The sequence below is a fragment of the Carcharhinus amblyrhynchos genome, chromosome 9 (genome assembly GCF_965287045.1).
Source record: "Carcharhinus amblyrhynchos chromosome 9, sCarAmb.v2.hapA, whole genome shotgun sequence".
In the NCBI taxonomy this organism is placed as follows: Eukaryota; Metazoa; Chordata; class Chondrichthyes; order Carcharhiniformes; family Carcharhinidae; genus Carcharhinus; species Carcharhinus amblyrhynchos.
Genome location: NC_137332.1, coordinates 41,711,473 through 41,724,890, shown reverse-complemented (window position 1 = coordinate 41,724,890; position 13,418 = coordinate 41,711,473). Strand labels below are relative to the sequence as shown.

At 41.4% G+C, this 13,418-nt stretch overlaps 1 protein-coding gene across 2 annotated transcripts in view; it reads right to left on the bottom strand.

The window, feature by feature from the left end:
• stil (STIL centriolar assembly protein) overlaps nucleotides 1–13,418 on the bottom strand; it is a 58,376-nt gene that overhangs the window by 23,612 nt on the left and 21,346 nt on the right. For both annotated transcript variants that reach the window (XM_080195508.1, XM_080195509.1), the window contains exons 7-8: nucleotides 12,330–12,413; nucleotides 6,351–6,437 (exon numbers count right to left, since the gene is read on the bottom strand). In XM_080195508.1, the coding sequence (XP_080051634.1) occupies nucleotides 6,351–6,437; nucleotides 12,330–12,413 (171 nt within the window). The remainder of the gene's footprint in view (nucleotides 1–6,350; nucleotides 6,438–12,329; nucleotides 12,414–13,418) is intronic.

Sequence of the window (13,418 nt, the reverse complement as noted above, 5' to 3'; positions counted from 1 at the left end):
AAGGAGGTGGTATCTTGGAAGAGGGTCTTCAAACAAGACTTTACGAATAAAACTTAGGAATAGTAAGGGGACAGCCACATTACCGGAATTGTATTATAGATCCCAAAGAGTCAGCAAGAAATAAAGGAGCAAATCTGGAGATAGTGTTAAGAGTTTAGAGGGAGCAGATTACTTGAAATCACATTGGAGAGAGTTTGCTGAATCAATAACATAATGTCCAACAAGGATGGTGCAGTGCTGGATCTGATTTTGGGGAACAAAGCTGGATAAGTGTTCAATGTGACAGTGGGGGTACATTTCAACGATAGCAACTACACTACAATACTGCTCAAATTGCTGTGGACAAGGAGAAAGATGACCTGCAAAAGATGGCTTTGGATTGAGGGAAGGCAGATTTTATTAAAATAAAGCAGGATCTGGCCAAAGTCGACTGGGAATATCTCCTTGTGGCTAAATCTACAGTGGAGGCCATTCAAAAAAAGGAGCTGGGGAGAGGACGGGTCCAACATGTACCACTTAGGAGAGAAACGTAGGGGCAAGCAGTTTAGAGAACTCCGGATGTCTAGGACAACTTAGGACCAGATAAAAAAGAGAAAGGCCTTTAAGTCAGAAGGGAGCAATTCAGCTGTGGCCCTAGAGGAATATAGGGAATGAAGGAGGGAACTTAAGAAAACAATTAGAAGAGAAAAAGATAGGCAGGAAAAGGAACTTCTGAACAGGATGAGGGAGAATCCCAAGATATTTTATAAATAAAGGGAAGAGGTTAAACCAGGGCAAGAGTAGGGCCAAAGGGATATGGTGTGTGAAGCTGCAGGATATTGGAAGGATTTTAAAAATACTTCTTTTCTGTCTTCACTCTGGGAAAGGAGAAGGCAGGTGCAGAATTCAGGAAAAGGGACTGTATGGAACTTGCACAGACCAGGAAATGGGGAGGTATTGGAGGTTCTGACAGGTTTAAAAATAGACAAATCCCTGGCCCAGATTAATTGCATCCCAAGCTGCTGTGAAAGGCAAGGCAGGAAATTGCAAGGGCTCTGACAAAGTTTTAATTCCTCTCATGGGAAGTACAGTAAGTTGTCTCACAACAGGTTAAAGTCCAACAGGTTCATTTGGCAGCACAAGCTTTCGGAATCTCATTCCTTACGGGAAGTGCCAAAGGACTGGAGGACGGCTAATGTAGTTCCACTTTTCAAGAAAGGTGGTAGAGATGAACCAGGAAATTGCAGACTGGTGAATCTCACATCAGTGGTAGGGAAATTATTGAAGAAAAATTCTGCAGTAAAGGATTAATCTCCACTTGGAAAGTCATGGGTTAATTACAGATAGTCAGTGTGCCCACAAATTTGATAGAAATTTTCAAAGATGTGGATGAGGGAAGTTCAGTTGATGTAGTTTTATATGGATTTTAGCAAAACCTTTGACAAGGTCCCAAATGGGAGACTGATTTATAAGGTTAAAGCACATGGAATTCAGGAAAACTGGTGAGATGAATCAGAAATTGGCTTAGTAATAGAACACAAACAGTAGTAGTGGTATTAGAAGACTGTTTGAGTGATTGGAGGTCGATGTCCAGCAGTGTGTCACAAGGATCAGCACTGGGACTCTTATTGTTTGAAATGATATAGATGAAAATATGGGAGAAGCGTTAAGCAAGTTTGCAGACGACACCAAGATTGAAAGAGTGGTCAATAATGAAGATGGTTGTAGTTTGCAGGAAGATATAGATGAGTTGGTTAGGTGGCAGAGCTGCGGCAGATGGTATTTTAACCTGAAAAGTGAAGGATGATGCACTCTGGAAGGAAAAACAAGACAAGGGAGTATTTAATGAATTGCAGGACACTGGATAGCTCAGAGGAACAGAAGGATCTTGGGGTAATTATTCACAGATCCCTGAAGTCAGAGAATAGGCTAGTTAAGGCACCACATGGGATACTTGCTTTTATCACTCATGGTATATACAGCATAAGATCAAGGAAGTAATGAAGTTGAACATTGCACTGGTTAGACCACAACTGGAGTACTATATACAGTTCTGGTCACCGCACTCTAGGAAAGATGTGACAGCATGAGGGAGCAGAGGATGTTGCCTGGGATGGAGCATTTGGACTACAAGTAGAGACTGGATAGGCTTGGAATGTTTGCTTTAGAGCAGAGAAGGCCGGGGGGGACATAATTGAAATGTATAAGTTTGAGGGATGCTGACAGCGTGAATAGAGAACAGCCGTTCACATTTGTTGAGAGGTCAATCACGAGGAGGCATAGTTCTAGGGTAACGGACAAAAGGTTCAAAGGGAATTTGAGAAAAACCTTTTTCACTCACAGAATGGTGGGAACCTGGAATGCATTGCCTGGGAAGTTAGTGGAGGCTGGAAACTTTACAATGTTTAAAATAAGTACTGTTACAAGCACTTGAAATGTCACAACATTAAAGGATGTGGGACAAGTGCAGGAAAATGGGATTAGCGCACCTTTAGTGATTGGTAGTTGTCAGTGCAGACTTGATGTGCTGAAGAACCTTTTCTGTGCTGCATGACTCTATGTTAACCTTTCTGCATTTTCCCAATGTTTGCTGCCAATGTCTATATGGCTGGTTCAGTTTTGTTTCTCTTCAATGATAACTTACAAGTTGCTGATGGTGGGGCTCTTAGTACTTTGACTACGAGAGGGTCTGAGTTCTTGGAAATGGGGAGAAACGCTTGCAATTCCATCAGAAATATCAACTAAATTGTGGTGCTTTGTCAAGGTGAAACAAATGCAGGAAATTATTTTCAGTTTGAGAGCTAAACTCTGGAGCAACAAAGAGATCATGTGCAGAATCTTCCTGTCCCACCCAACACCGGAATTGCAGCGGGCAGGACGTGAACCATGCAAAGATCAGTTAACCTCGGGCGGAATTGTCTGGTTTTGGAGTGAGTGCAGCCAGAAAATCCTGTCCCACAAGTTCAAATTCCATCATGGCAAACTATGAAACTGAACTTGGTAAATCTGATAAATCTATGAGAAATGACAATGTAAACGGTCAAATTAGTCATCAAATGGTTCAAACGTGCTCAGGGAAGCAAACAAAGCACAGAGTTAGAAAAGCAAGGAAGCTATGCTAAGTCTTTACAAATGACTCTTCAGAACTGTGTTCAACTCTGGGCACCGTACTTTAGAAAGGATGTCAAGTCCTTGGAGAGGTCACAGGAGAGATTTACTGGACTAGTACCAGGAATGACACTTTTCAATTATGTTCAAAGAGTGAAAGCTGGGATTCTTTTGCTGAAGAGTGGTGCAGGTTTGAGATATTTGATAGAAGAGTCCAAGAATCTGAAAGGTTTTGGAATAAATAAATATGGAGAAACTGTTCCCATTGAAGGGGGGATTGGTAATTGGAAGCAACAAATTTAAGATAATTGGTAATAGAACCAGTGAGGAAAAAAATAAAGGACTTAAAAAAAAAATCACCGCAGCAACTTATGATCTGGAATACATTGCCTGAAAGGATGGTGTAAGCAAACTGAACAGTTGAATGGTGGCAAAATGTATAGCTATACACAAAGTGCAGAGGAGTGGACACCGCTAAGAGCTGGCAAAGGCTTGATGGGCCCAAGTGCTTCTTTGAGCTGCATGATTCTAACCTATTCATAGTTTCAGTCCCAGCCCTGTTATAATAGAGTAAATGATACTTGCGCAAAACTGATTGCTACAAATTAAGAAAACAACATTCGACCACCTTAAGGAAATGAGGGTTAGGTAATAAGTGTATCTTAACACCATCCACGTTCCAATATAAAAGTAGCCATGGAATGTTGAGCCATATGCTTCATTTTAAAATTTTTGTTCCAATATTAGTGAATACCCCAAATAAAAATTATTAATTTGTTACAATTAAAACAAATTAATGCTTCGGAGGCTGGAACTGTTAAAAACATAGCACTAATATTAATTTGGCAAAAAACCCACAGCGGTGCATTATATCTGCAAACTGTTGGGTTAAAAATTCTAATTTAGCTTTTCTAAATTAACAACTTAAGTTTTAAAGCCAATTGTAACATGAAATTCAAGTCAGACATATTTAGCTTTAGCTGCAATAACTTGGAGCACACTCAATACATATTTCAGCAATAATATCTACATAGGAGAACGTAGAGAGCACTAGTATAATAAGAACATAAGAACATAAGAAATAGGCTGGGATGAAAGCGCTTTATCTGAATGCACGAAGCATTCGGAATAAAGTGGATGAGCTGGTGGCGCAGTTCGACACAAATGGATACGATCTGGTGGCCATTACAGAGACGTGGCTGCAAGGTGACAGGGACTGGGAGATGAATGTACAGGGCTATCAAGTGTTTAGGAAGGATAGGCAGGAGGAAAGAGGGGGTGGCGTAGCTCTGCTGATTAAGGATAGTATCAAGGTGGTAGCAAGGGATGATATCGGAGCCAAAGAGCAGAACGTGGAATCGTTGTGGGTGGAGATTAGGAACAGCAAAGGGAGGAAGACGCTGGTGGGTGTCGTCTATAGGCCCCCGAATAATGATCTGGAGGTGGGGCGGGCTGTTAACACGCAAATAAGTGCGGCGTGCAGGAATGGGACGGCAGTAGTTATGGGAGATTTCAATCTGCATATTGATTGGTCGACCCATGTTGGACGAGGTGGGCTCGAGGAGGAGTTCTTGGAATGCTGCCGGGATAATTTCCTTGAACAGTGTGTGTTGGAGCCGACGAGGGAGCGAGCTATCTTGGATCTGGTGCTATGTAATGAGGCGGGTAGAATTAGGGACCTTGCGGTGAAGGATCCTCTTGGAGAGAGTGATCATTGTATGGTGGAGTTTCTGGTGCAGATGGAGGAGGAGAAAGTGGGTTCCCGGACACGCGTCCTTTGTTTGAATAGAGGGGAGTATGGTAGGATGAGAGAAGAATTGGCAAATGTGGACTGGGGGAGTGCGTTGGAAGGTAGGTCTGCTGAGGAGCAGTGGAGGATCTTTAAGGAGATCTTTCTTGGTGCTCAGCAGAAATTTATTCCGATGGTTAAAAAGGACAGTAGGAAGAGAGGTAATAAGCCGTGGATAACGAAGGAGGTGAAGGAAAGTGTTAAATTAAAAGCGGAGGAATTTAGAGTAGCTAAGAGCAGTGGGCGAGAAGAGGATTGGGAAAGGTTTAAAGGTCAACAAAGATTGACAAAGAAGTTGATAAAGGAGGGTAGGAGAAGCTATGAGGCTGGGCTAGCACTTAATATAAAAAAGGATAGCAAGAGTTTTTATAAATATATAAAAAGGAAGAGGCTGGCTAGGGTGAATGTTGGTCCTTTAGAGGATGAGAAAGGGGACCTAGTGGTAGGGGATGGGGATATGGCTAAGGTCTTGAATAACTTTTTTGTTTCTGTCTTCACGGAGGAGGACGTGAATAATTTGCCGGGTGTTAGAGATGGAAAGGTGGTAGGAATGGAGGGTCTTAATGACATTACTGTTACTAGAGAGGTGGTGCTCGACAGACTGGAGGGGCTGATTGTGGACAAGTCCCCAGGACCGGATGGAATGCATCCGAGGGTTCTGAAAGAAATGGCGGAGGTTATAGTGGATGCCTTGGTGGTTATTTTCCAGACGTCGCTGGATTCCGGGGAAGTGCCGGAAGATTGGAAAACGGCTAATGTTACGCCGTTGTTTAAGAAGGGTGCCAGGCAAAAGGCGGGGAATTATAGGCCGGTTAGTTTAACGTCTGTGGTAGGTAAAATGTTAGAATCCGTCATTAAGGAAAAAATTGCGAGGCATCTTGAAGGGAATTGCTTGATAGGGCGGACGCAACACGGTTTCATTAAAGGGAAGTCGTGTCTGACAAATTTACTGGAGTTCTATGAGGATGTGTCTAGCGCAGTGGATAGAGGAGAGCCGGTGGATGTGGTCTTTCTGGATTTTCAGAAGGCGTTTGACAAGGTACCTCACAAGAGGTTATTGCAGAAGGTCAGGGGACATGGAGTTGGGGGTAGGGTGTTAGCGTGGATAGAGGATTGGTTGTCAAATAGGAGGCAGAGAGTGGGGGTCAATGGGTGCTATTCGGATTGGCGGTTGGTGACTAGTGGGGTGCCCCAGGGGTCGGTGCTGGGGCCTCAGCTATTTACCATTTATATAGATGATCTGGAGGAGGGAACCGAGTGCAGGGTGTCGAAATTTGCTGATGACACCAAGATTGGGGGAAAGGCAAATTGTGCGGAGGGTGTGGAGAGTGTGCAGAAGGATCTAGATAGGCTGGGCGAATGGGCCAGGAAATGGCAAATGGAATTTAATGTTGGCTCTCATTTGTAATGTAAGTTTGAAGCTGTACTGCCGTTAAAGAATGATTGCCTTAAAAAAACGTTTTTTGAATCTCACCTCTCTTGAATGGAAGAGCTGAATAGATACCGCAAGCAGCATGCCCAGACTTGTGGGCTATGTACATGGGTTGCACCACTCAACCAGCTGGAACAACAATAATGTGAAATAAAATTACAAAAAGGAAGCTTTGAAATAGGACTTCTGTACAATATATATTAAAAATGTTGCACTCTTAGTATGTCAACTTGTACTGACATTGATTCAATCGTATGTTTGCAGTGTTAACCAATAGAGTCTTCTAACATAACCTGAAAACAGAAATGGGAGTTTACTTTTTGACCCCTTGAGCCTGCTCTGTCATTCAGAGATCATGGTTGATTTAATTGTGGCCTTACCTCCAGTTTCCTGCCTGGCCCCCATAAATCTCAATCCCCTTGTTGTTCAAAATTCTGTTTAATTCAACCTTAAATATATTCAATAACCCAGTTTCCACTGCTTGCTAGATTTCCAAACACTAATGATCTTTAGAAAAGGAATTTCTCCTCATCTCTAAATGGAAGATCCCTTATTCTTAAACTGTGCCCCAAGCAAAAGATGATTAGTAGTCTCTTAGGAAACTGCAAAATGTTTGACCAATAAAAAAGTCCATTAAGGAAGGATCTAAAAGGCACTTACGGCCAAGTGCAGCTTGCAAAATGATGCCCTGTTCTGCTCAATTCACACTAAATTTACACTGAAGATTAATAAGAAAATCCTTATTACAAAATGATAGATCTGTGATTGTACCACCATTCAACCATAAAAATGTTAAAATTGCACAAAAGTTAACCCAGGTTTAATACACCCAGCACAGAAGTCAAAGTTCATTAACCATGCATAGTGATGATATTTACTATGCTGTATTACTTCACTTCCCTCCCAAATTAAAAAGAAAAATGCTTTCCTGCCAGCAACAGTTACAGAAATTATACCATTATTCTACCTTAAAATAATAAAAAGCACAACATGGTACCTACAATCTGATACTACTGATAAACTGCCTCTCATCTCCAAATAATCTTTAACCTCCCTGTCCCCTCTCTGCTGATCTCCATCATTATTCCTCTGCATTTTAGTTTCAATACTCCCAGTACACTTTTTGACCTCTTTTCCAAATGGCCTTCTTTCTCACTTCGATTCAATTATCTAGCCATCCTTCAACGTCACGGACTTGAAAAACACATGATGTTGGCTCCCTATTGCAAAGCCCACAAGACCAAATAGTGATAAACATGTGTGTATTCCAAGTTGGTAGATTCTAACCTGCTTTAGTAGAGTCAATAGGTCAGCTTTTTAGATAGTGACAGCAAAATTTTAGCATTTGCCATAATTATTCCTTTGAAACTGATACCTCCATTCCTTCAGTTAATAAATTTTGAGCAATCACAGAAATCACTGACATGAGAACTTGCCCCTTTACACTAGAAACTCACTGTTAAACAAAAACCCTTGAAAAAGTTACAGCTTGTTGAACGAGGTGCAGGAGTTCATAGGTACTCCTGGAGACCCCCTCTCTGACCCTGGAAAACTAATTTTATATTTGTGGAACATCAAATTTCTCCATTATGATAAAATTTACATTAAAATCTTTATATTTAATAGAGTTTATATTTCTGCTTCTACCTTATTTCTATATGCATGTCCTTATCATTCATTTTCCTCTCAAAATCAAAAGTGAAGGAGATCAGCACATTTTACTTTCTTGGTTGCTGTCAGGGAGAATACTTTAAGTGTACTGCTGCTTAATAATAAAATTTATCAGTTACAATTTTATTAGGCTTACGCTAACACTGCAATGAAGTTACTGTGAGAATCCTCTAGTTGTCATACCCTGGCTTCTGTTCAGGTACACTGAGGAAAGATTTAGCATGGCCAATTCACCTAACCTGCACATTTTTGGACTCAGAACACTCGGAGGAAACCCATGCAGACACAGGGTTAATGCGCAAACTCCACACAGACATGACCCAAGCCAGGAATTGAACCCAGGTCCCTGGCACTGTGAGGCAATAGTGCTAACCATTGTGCCGCCTGGATTCTTGAAGTTCCTCTGACTTGGTGCCAGATTCAAACTGACATTGTGAAAGGAGAAAAACCACATTAGAGACATTAATAGATCTTTGTGGACTGCTTTTTTAAAGATCAGTGGCAAATGCTGTTGCTTCCCCATTTACCCCAAAACATTATAAAACTTCAAGAGCTCAATGGTGTTCATCTGTCCTAATACACCCTGCTTTTGTTAAGAATGGTAAAAAGTCTGACAACACCAGGTTTTAGTCCAACCTATTTATTTGATAATATTCTCACAAGCTTTCGAGGGGACAGCCTCTTCATCAGGTGAATGGAGAGTTCTGGCCTCAGACAGAGCATATAAAGCACAGACAGTTTAGAGATTACTGATTAAAATGCGAATCCTTACACCTAACCTGCATTCTCCAAGGCGGCCTTCACAACACACGACAGCGCAGAGTCGCTGAGCAGAGACTGATAGCCAAGTTCCGCACACATGAGGACGGTCTCAACAGGGATCTTGGGTTCATGTCGCACTATCTGTAACCCCCGTGACTTGCCTGGGTTTGCAAAACCTCACTTACTGTACTGTCTGGAGACAATACACATCTCTTTAAACTGTGATCAGTGCTCCTACCACTCACATTGTCAGCCACTTCAGGTCTTGAACAGCAGGTTAGGTGTAAGGATTCGCATTTTAATCAGTAATCTCTAAACTGTCTGTGCTTTATATGCTCTGTCTGAGGCCAGAACTCTCCATTCACCTGACGAAGAGGCTGTCCCCTCGAAAGCTTGTGAGAATATTATCAAATAAATAGGTTGGACTAAAACCTGGTGTTGTCAGACTTTTTACTGTGTTTACGCCAGTCCAACGCCGGCATACCCACATCTTGGTTAAGAATTACAAACGATATCTCAACTGACATTTTATGCCTTGTACGCTGTCAGTTATAGAGTCAGATATTTACAGCATGGAAACAGGCCTTCAGCCCAACTTGCACATGCTGCTTTTTTTTAAAGAAAACCCCCAAGCTAATCCCAATTGCCCACATTTGGTCCATATCCCTCTATACTCATCATACCCATGGAACAATCTAAATGTCTTTTAAAAGATAAAATCGTACCCGCCTCTACAACTACCTCTGGCAGCTTGTTCCAAACACTCACTACCCTGTGTGAAAAAAAATTGCCCCTCTGGAAATTTTGTATCTCTCCCCTCTAGTTTTAGGCTCCCCTACCTTTGGGAAAAGATATTGACTATCTGCCTTTTCTATGCTCCTCATTATTTTACAGGCCTCAATAAGGTCACCCCTCAGCCTCCTACGCGCCGGAGAAAAAAGTCCCAGTCTATCCAGCCTCTCCTTGTAACTCAATCCATCAAGGCCCGGAAGCATCCTAGTAAATCTTTTCTGCACTCTTTCCAGTTTAATAATATCCTTTCTAAAATAGGGTGACCAGAATTGCACATAGTATTCCAAGTGTGGCCTTACCAATGTCTTGTACAACTTCAACAAGACATCCCAACTCCTGTATTCAATGTTCTGACCGATAAAACCAAGCATGCCAAATGCCTTCTTCACTACTCTGTCCATCTGTGGCTCCACTTTCAAGGAACTATGAACATGTACCCCTAGATCTCTTTGTTCTGTAATTCTTCCCAATGCCCTACCATTAACTGAGTAAGTCCTGCCTTGGTTCAATCTACCAACACCTCGCATTTGTCTAAGTTAAACTCCATATGCCATTCTTCAGCCCACTGGCCCAATTGATCAAGATCCCATTGCAATTGGAGATAACTTTCTTCATTGTCCACTATGCTACCAATCTTGGTGTCATCTGCAAACTTACTAACCATGCCTCCTATATTCTCATCCAAATCATTAATATAAATGACAAATAGTAGTGGGCCCAGCACTGATCCCTGAGGCACACCACTGGTCACAGGCCTCCAGTTTGAAAAACAACTCTCTACAACCATCCTCTGGCTTCTGTCAAGAAGCCAATTTTGTATCCATTTAGATACCTCACCCTGGATCCCGTGAGATTTAACTTTATGCAACAACCTACCATGCAGTACCTCGTCAAAGGCCTTGCTAAAGTCCACGTAGACAACATCAACTGCACTGCCCTCATCTACCTTCTTGGTTAACCCTTCAAAAAACGCAATCAAATTTGAGAGACATGATTTTCCACTCACAAAGCCATGCTGACTGTCCCTAAGCAGTCCTTGCATCTCTAAATGCCTGCAGATCCTGTCTTTCAAAATACCTTCCAACAGTTTACCCACCACAGATGTGAGGCTCACACTGGCCTGTATTTCCCAGGCTTCTTCCTACAGCCCTTTTTAAACCAGGACTCAACATTTGCCACTCTCCAAGCTTCAGGCACCTCACCCATGACTATCGATGATGCTAATATCTCGGCTTAGGGACCCGCAATTTCCTCCCAAGCCTCTCACAACGTCCTGGGATATACTTCATCAGGTCCCGGGGATTTATCTACTTTGATGCACTTTAAGACTTCCAGCACCTCCTTCTCTGTAATATGTATACTCTGCAAGACATCATTATCTATTTCCCTAACATCCATGCTTTTCTCAACAGTAAATACTGATGAGAAATATTCATTTAGGATCTCACTCATCTCTTGTGGATCTGCACATAGATGACCTTGTTGATCCTTAAGAGGCCCTACTCTCTCCCTTGTTACTCTTTTGCCCTTTATGTATTTGTAAAAGCTCTTTGGGTTCTCCTTTGCCTTATCTGCCAAAACAATTTTGAATCCCCTTTTTGCCCTCCTGATTTCTCTTAATGCTACTCCTACATCCCCTTTACTCTTCAAAGGATTTACTTGATCCCAGCTGCCTATGCACGTCACATGCCTCTTTCTTCTTCTTGACCTCAATATCCTGAGTCAACCAGGGTTCCCGACTTCTGCCAGCCTTGTCCTTCACTCTAAAAGGAATGTGTTTACCTTGAGCCCTGGTTAACACACTTCTGAAAGCAAGCCACTTACCAGACGTCCCTTTGCCTTTCCATAGACTCCCCCAATTGACTTTTGAAAGTTCCTGCCTGATACCATTAAAATTGACCTTGCTCCAATTTAGAACTTTAACTTTTGGGACAGACCCATCATTCTCCATAGCTATCTTAAAACTAATGGAATTATGGTCACTGGTCCCAAAGTGATCCCTCACTAACACTTCTGTCACCTGCCTTTCCTTATTTCCCAAGAGGAGTCAAGTTTTTCCCCTCTCTAGTCAGGCCAGCCACATACTGAATGAGAAATTCCTCCTGAATACACTCAAATTTCTCTCCAGCCAATCTTCTAACACTACCCAGTCAGTCAATGTTGGGAAAATTAAAATCTCTGACTATTACCACCCTATTTTTCTTGGAGCTATCTGTAATCTCCTTATATATTTGCTTCTCAATTTCCCACTGACTATTTGGGGGCCTATAGTACAACCTTATCAAACTGATTTCTTCTTTCTTATTTCTCAGTTCTATCCATATAGATTCAGTGGCTGAACCCTTGGCTATTTCCCCTCTCAGTATGGCCATGATGCTTTCCCTAATCAAAAGTGCAATTCCCCCTCCTCTCTTACCTCCTGTTCTATCTTTCCTATAGCATCTGTATCCTGGAGCATTAAGCTGCCAGTCCTGTCACGCCCTTAGCCATGTTTCAGTAATTGCTATAATATCCCATTTCCACGTACCCATCAATGAGTTCATCTGCCTTGCCCATCAGGCCTCTTGCATTGAAATAAATACAGTTTAATCTGGACGTCCCTTGCGCTCTGTCTCACAAACATTAATGCTACATTTTTGGCTCTTTCCTCTTGCTAGATATCCATTATTGACTTTGAAATTAACATGACTCAACTTTGTATTTCACACCCATTGTCCTTACTTTTCAGCAAATTAAAATTGAACTCAAATATTCTTTAACATTGGATACTGTATTATCTTATGATATTGTACTTACATTCCTATTAAAGGCAAAGTGAACACTTTTGGATCAGATTCAAGTATTAGTAGAAGCTTGCGTGTCTGATCCATTGTAAGGTATCTGTAATTAAACAAATCTGTTATATTTTCACTAAGTCTCAGTTTATAATAAAATTAGCAAAAGCAGAAAACATTGCAATTATGTAGTTTTTTTCCTAAATTGGTGTTGCAAAATCTTGATTTTTGTTGTTTTTCAGGGGGATGTGGGCATCGCTGGCTGGTCCAGCACTTACTGCCCATCCCCAATTGTTTTTAAATGGAATGAAATGACCTAGCAAACCAGAGGGCATTCAATAGTTAACCACATTACTGTGGGCCTAAAATCACAGAGCAACCAGACAAGGGTGAACCAGATGGTTTTACAATAATCAATAGTTTAATGGTCAGAATTGGACTATTAGTTCCAGATTTTTAAATTTTTACCATCTGCCATGGTGGGTTTCCAACCTGGGTCCTTGAGCATTACTCGGGGTCTTTGGATAACTAGTTAAGTGACAATACCACTACTCCACTACCTCCCATACCAGGCCTCTAAAATCATAACTATACCTGCAAACGTGCATATGCGTTACAAAACATGAAAAGGTTGAGGAATTTTGAAAAGTACCTCAAGAGAATAAATTACAACACCTCAGCGTCAAAGAGGGAATGGGATAATTATCTGAAGAGAGAAATTCTCAGGACTAGCTGAATTAGTCTCAGAGAGTTAGAACAGATGGGACAAATGGCCTCCATCTATGCTACAACCAATGGTTCTATGTAATCTAAATGAATTTCAATGGAATTCTCCCAACTACTTGCTACAACTCCTGAAGAAAAATGGTACAAATGGGTATTTATGCTGTTTTCTAAAGGAAAGACAAAACTGTTTTTTCAACCAGTAGAGGAGTTTCTAATCACAACTTCTTGCAATAATATATAGTAAGAGCCGAAAACCAATTGGCCAAGAAAATGTCCTTTATATTAATTCTGTGTGTAAACATTTCACTTCTGCATTATTTTAGTGGGGCAGTGAACATCAAAACAAAATTTCTAAAAGATCAACTGACATGATCCAAGGGCACTT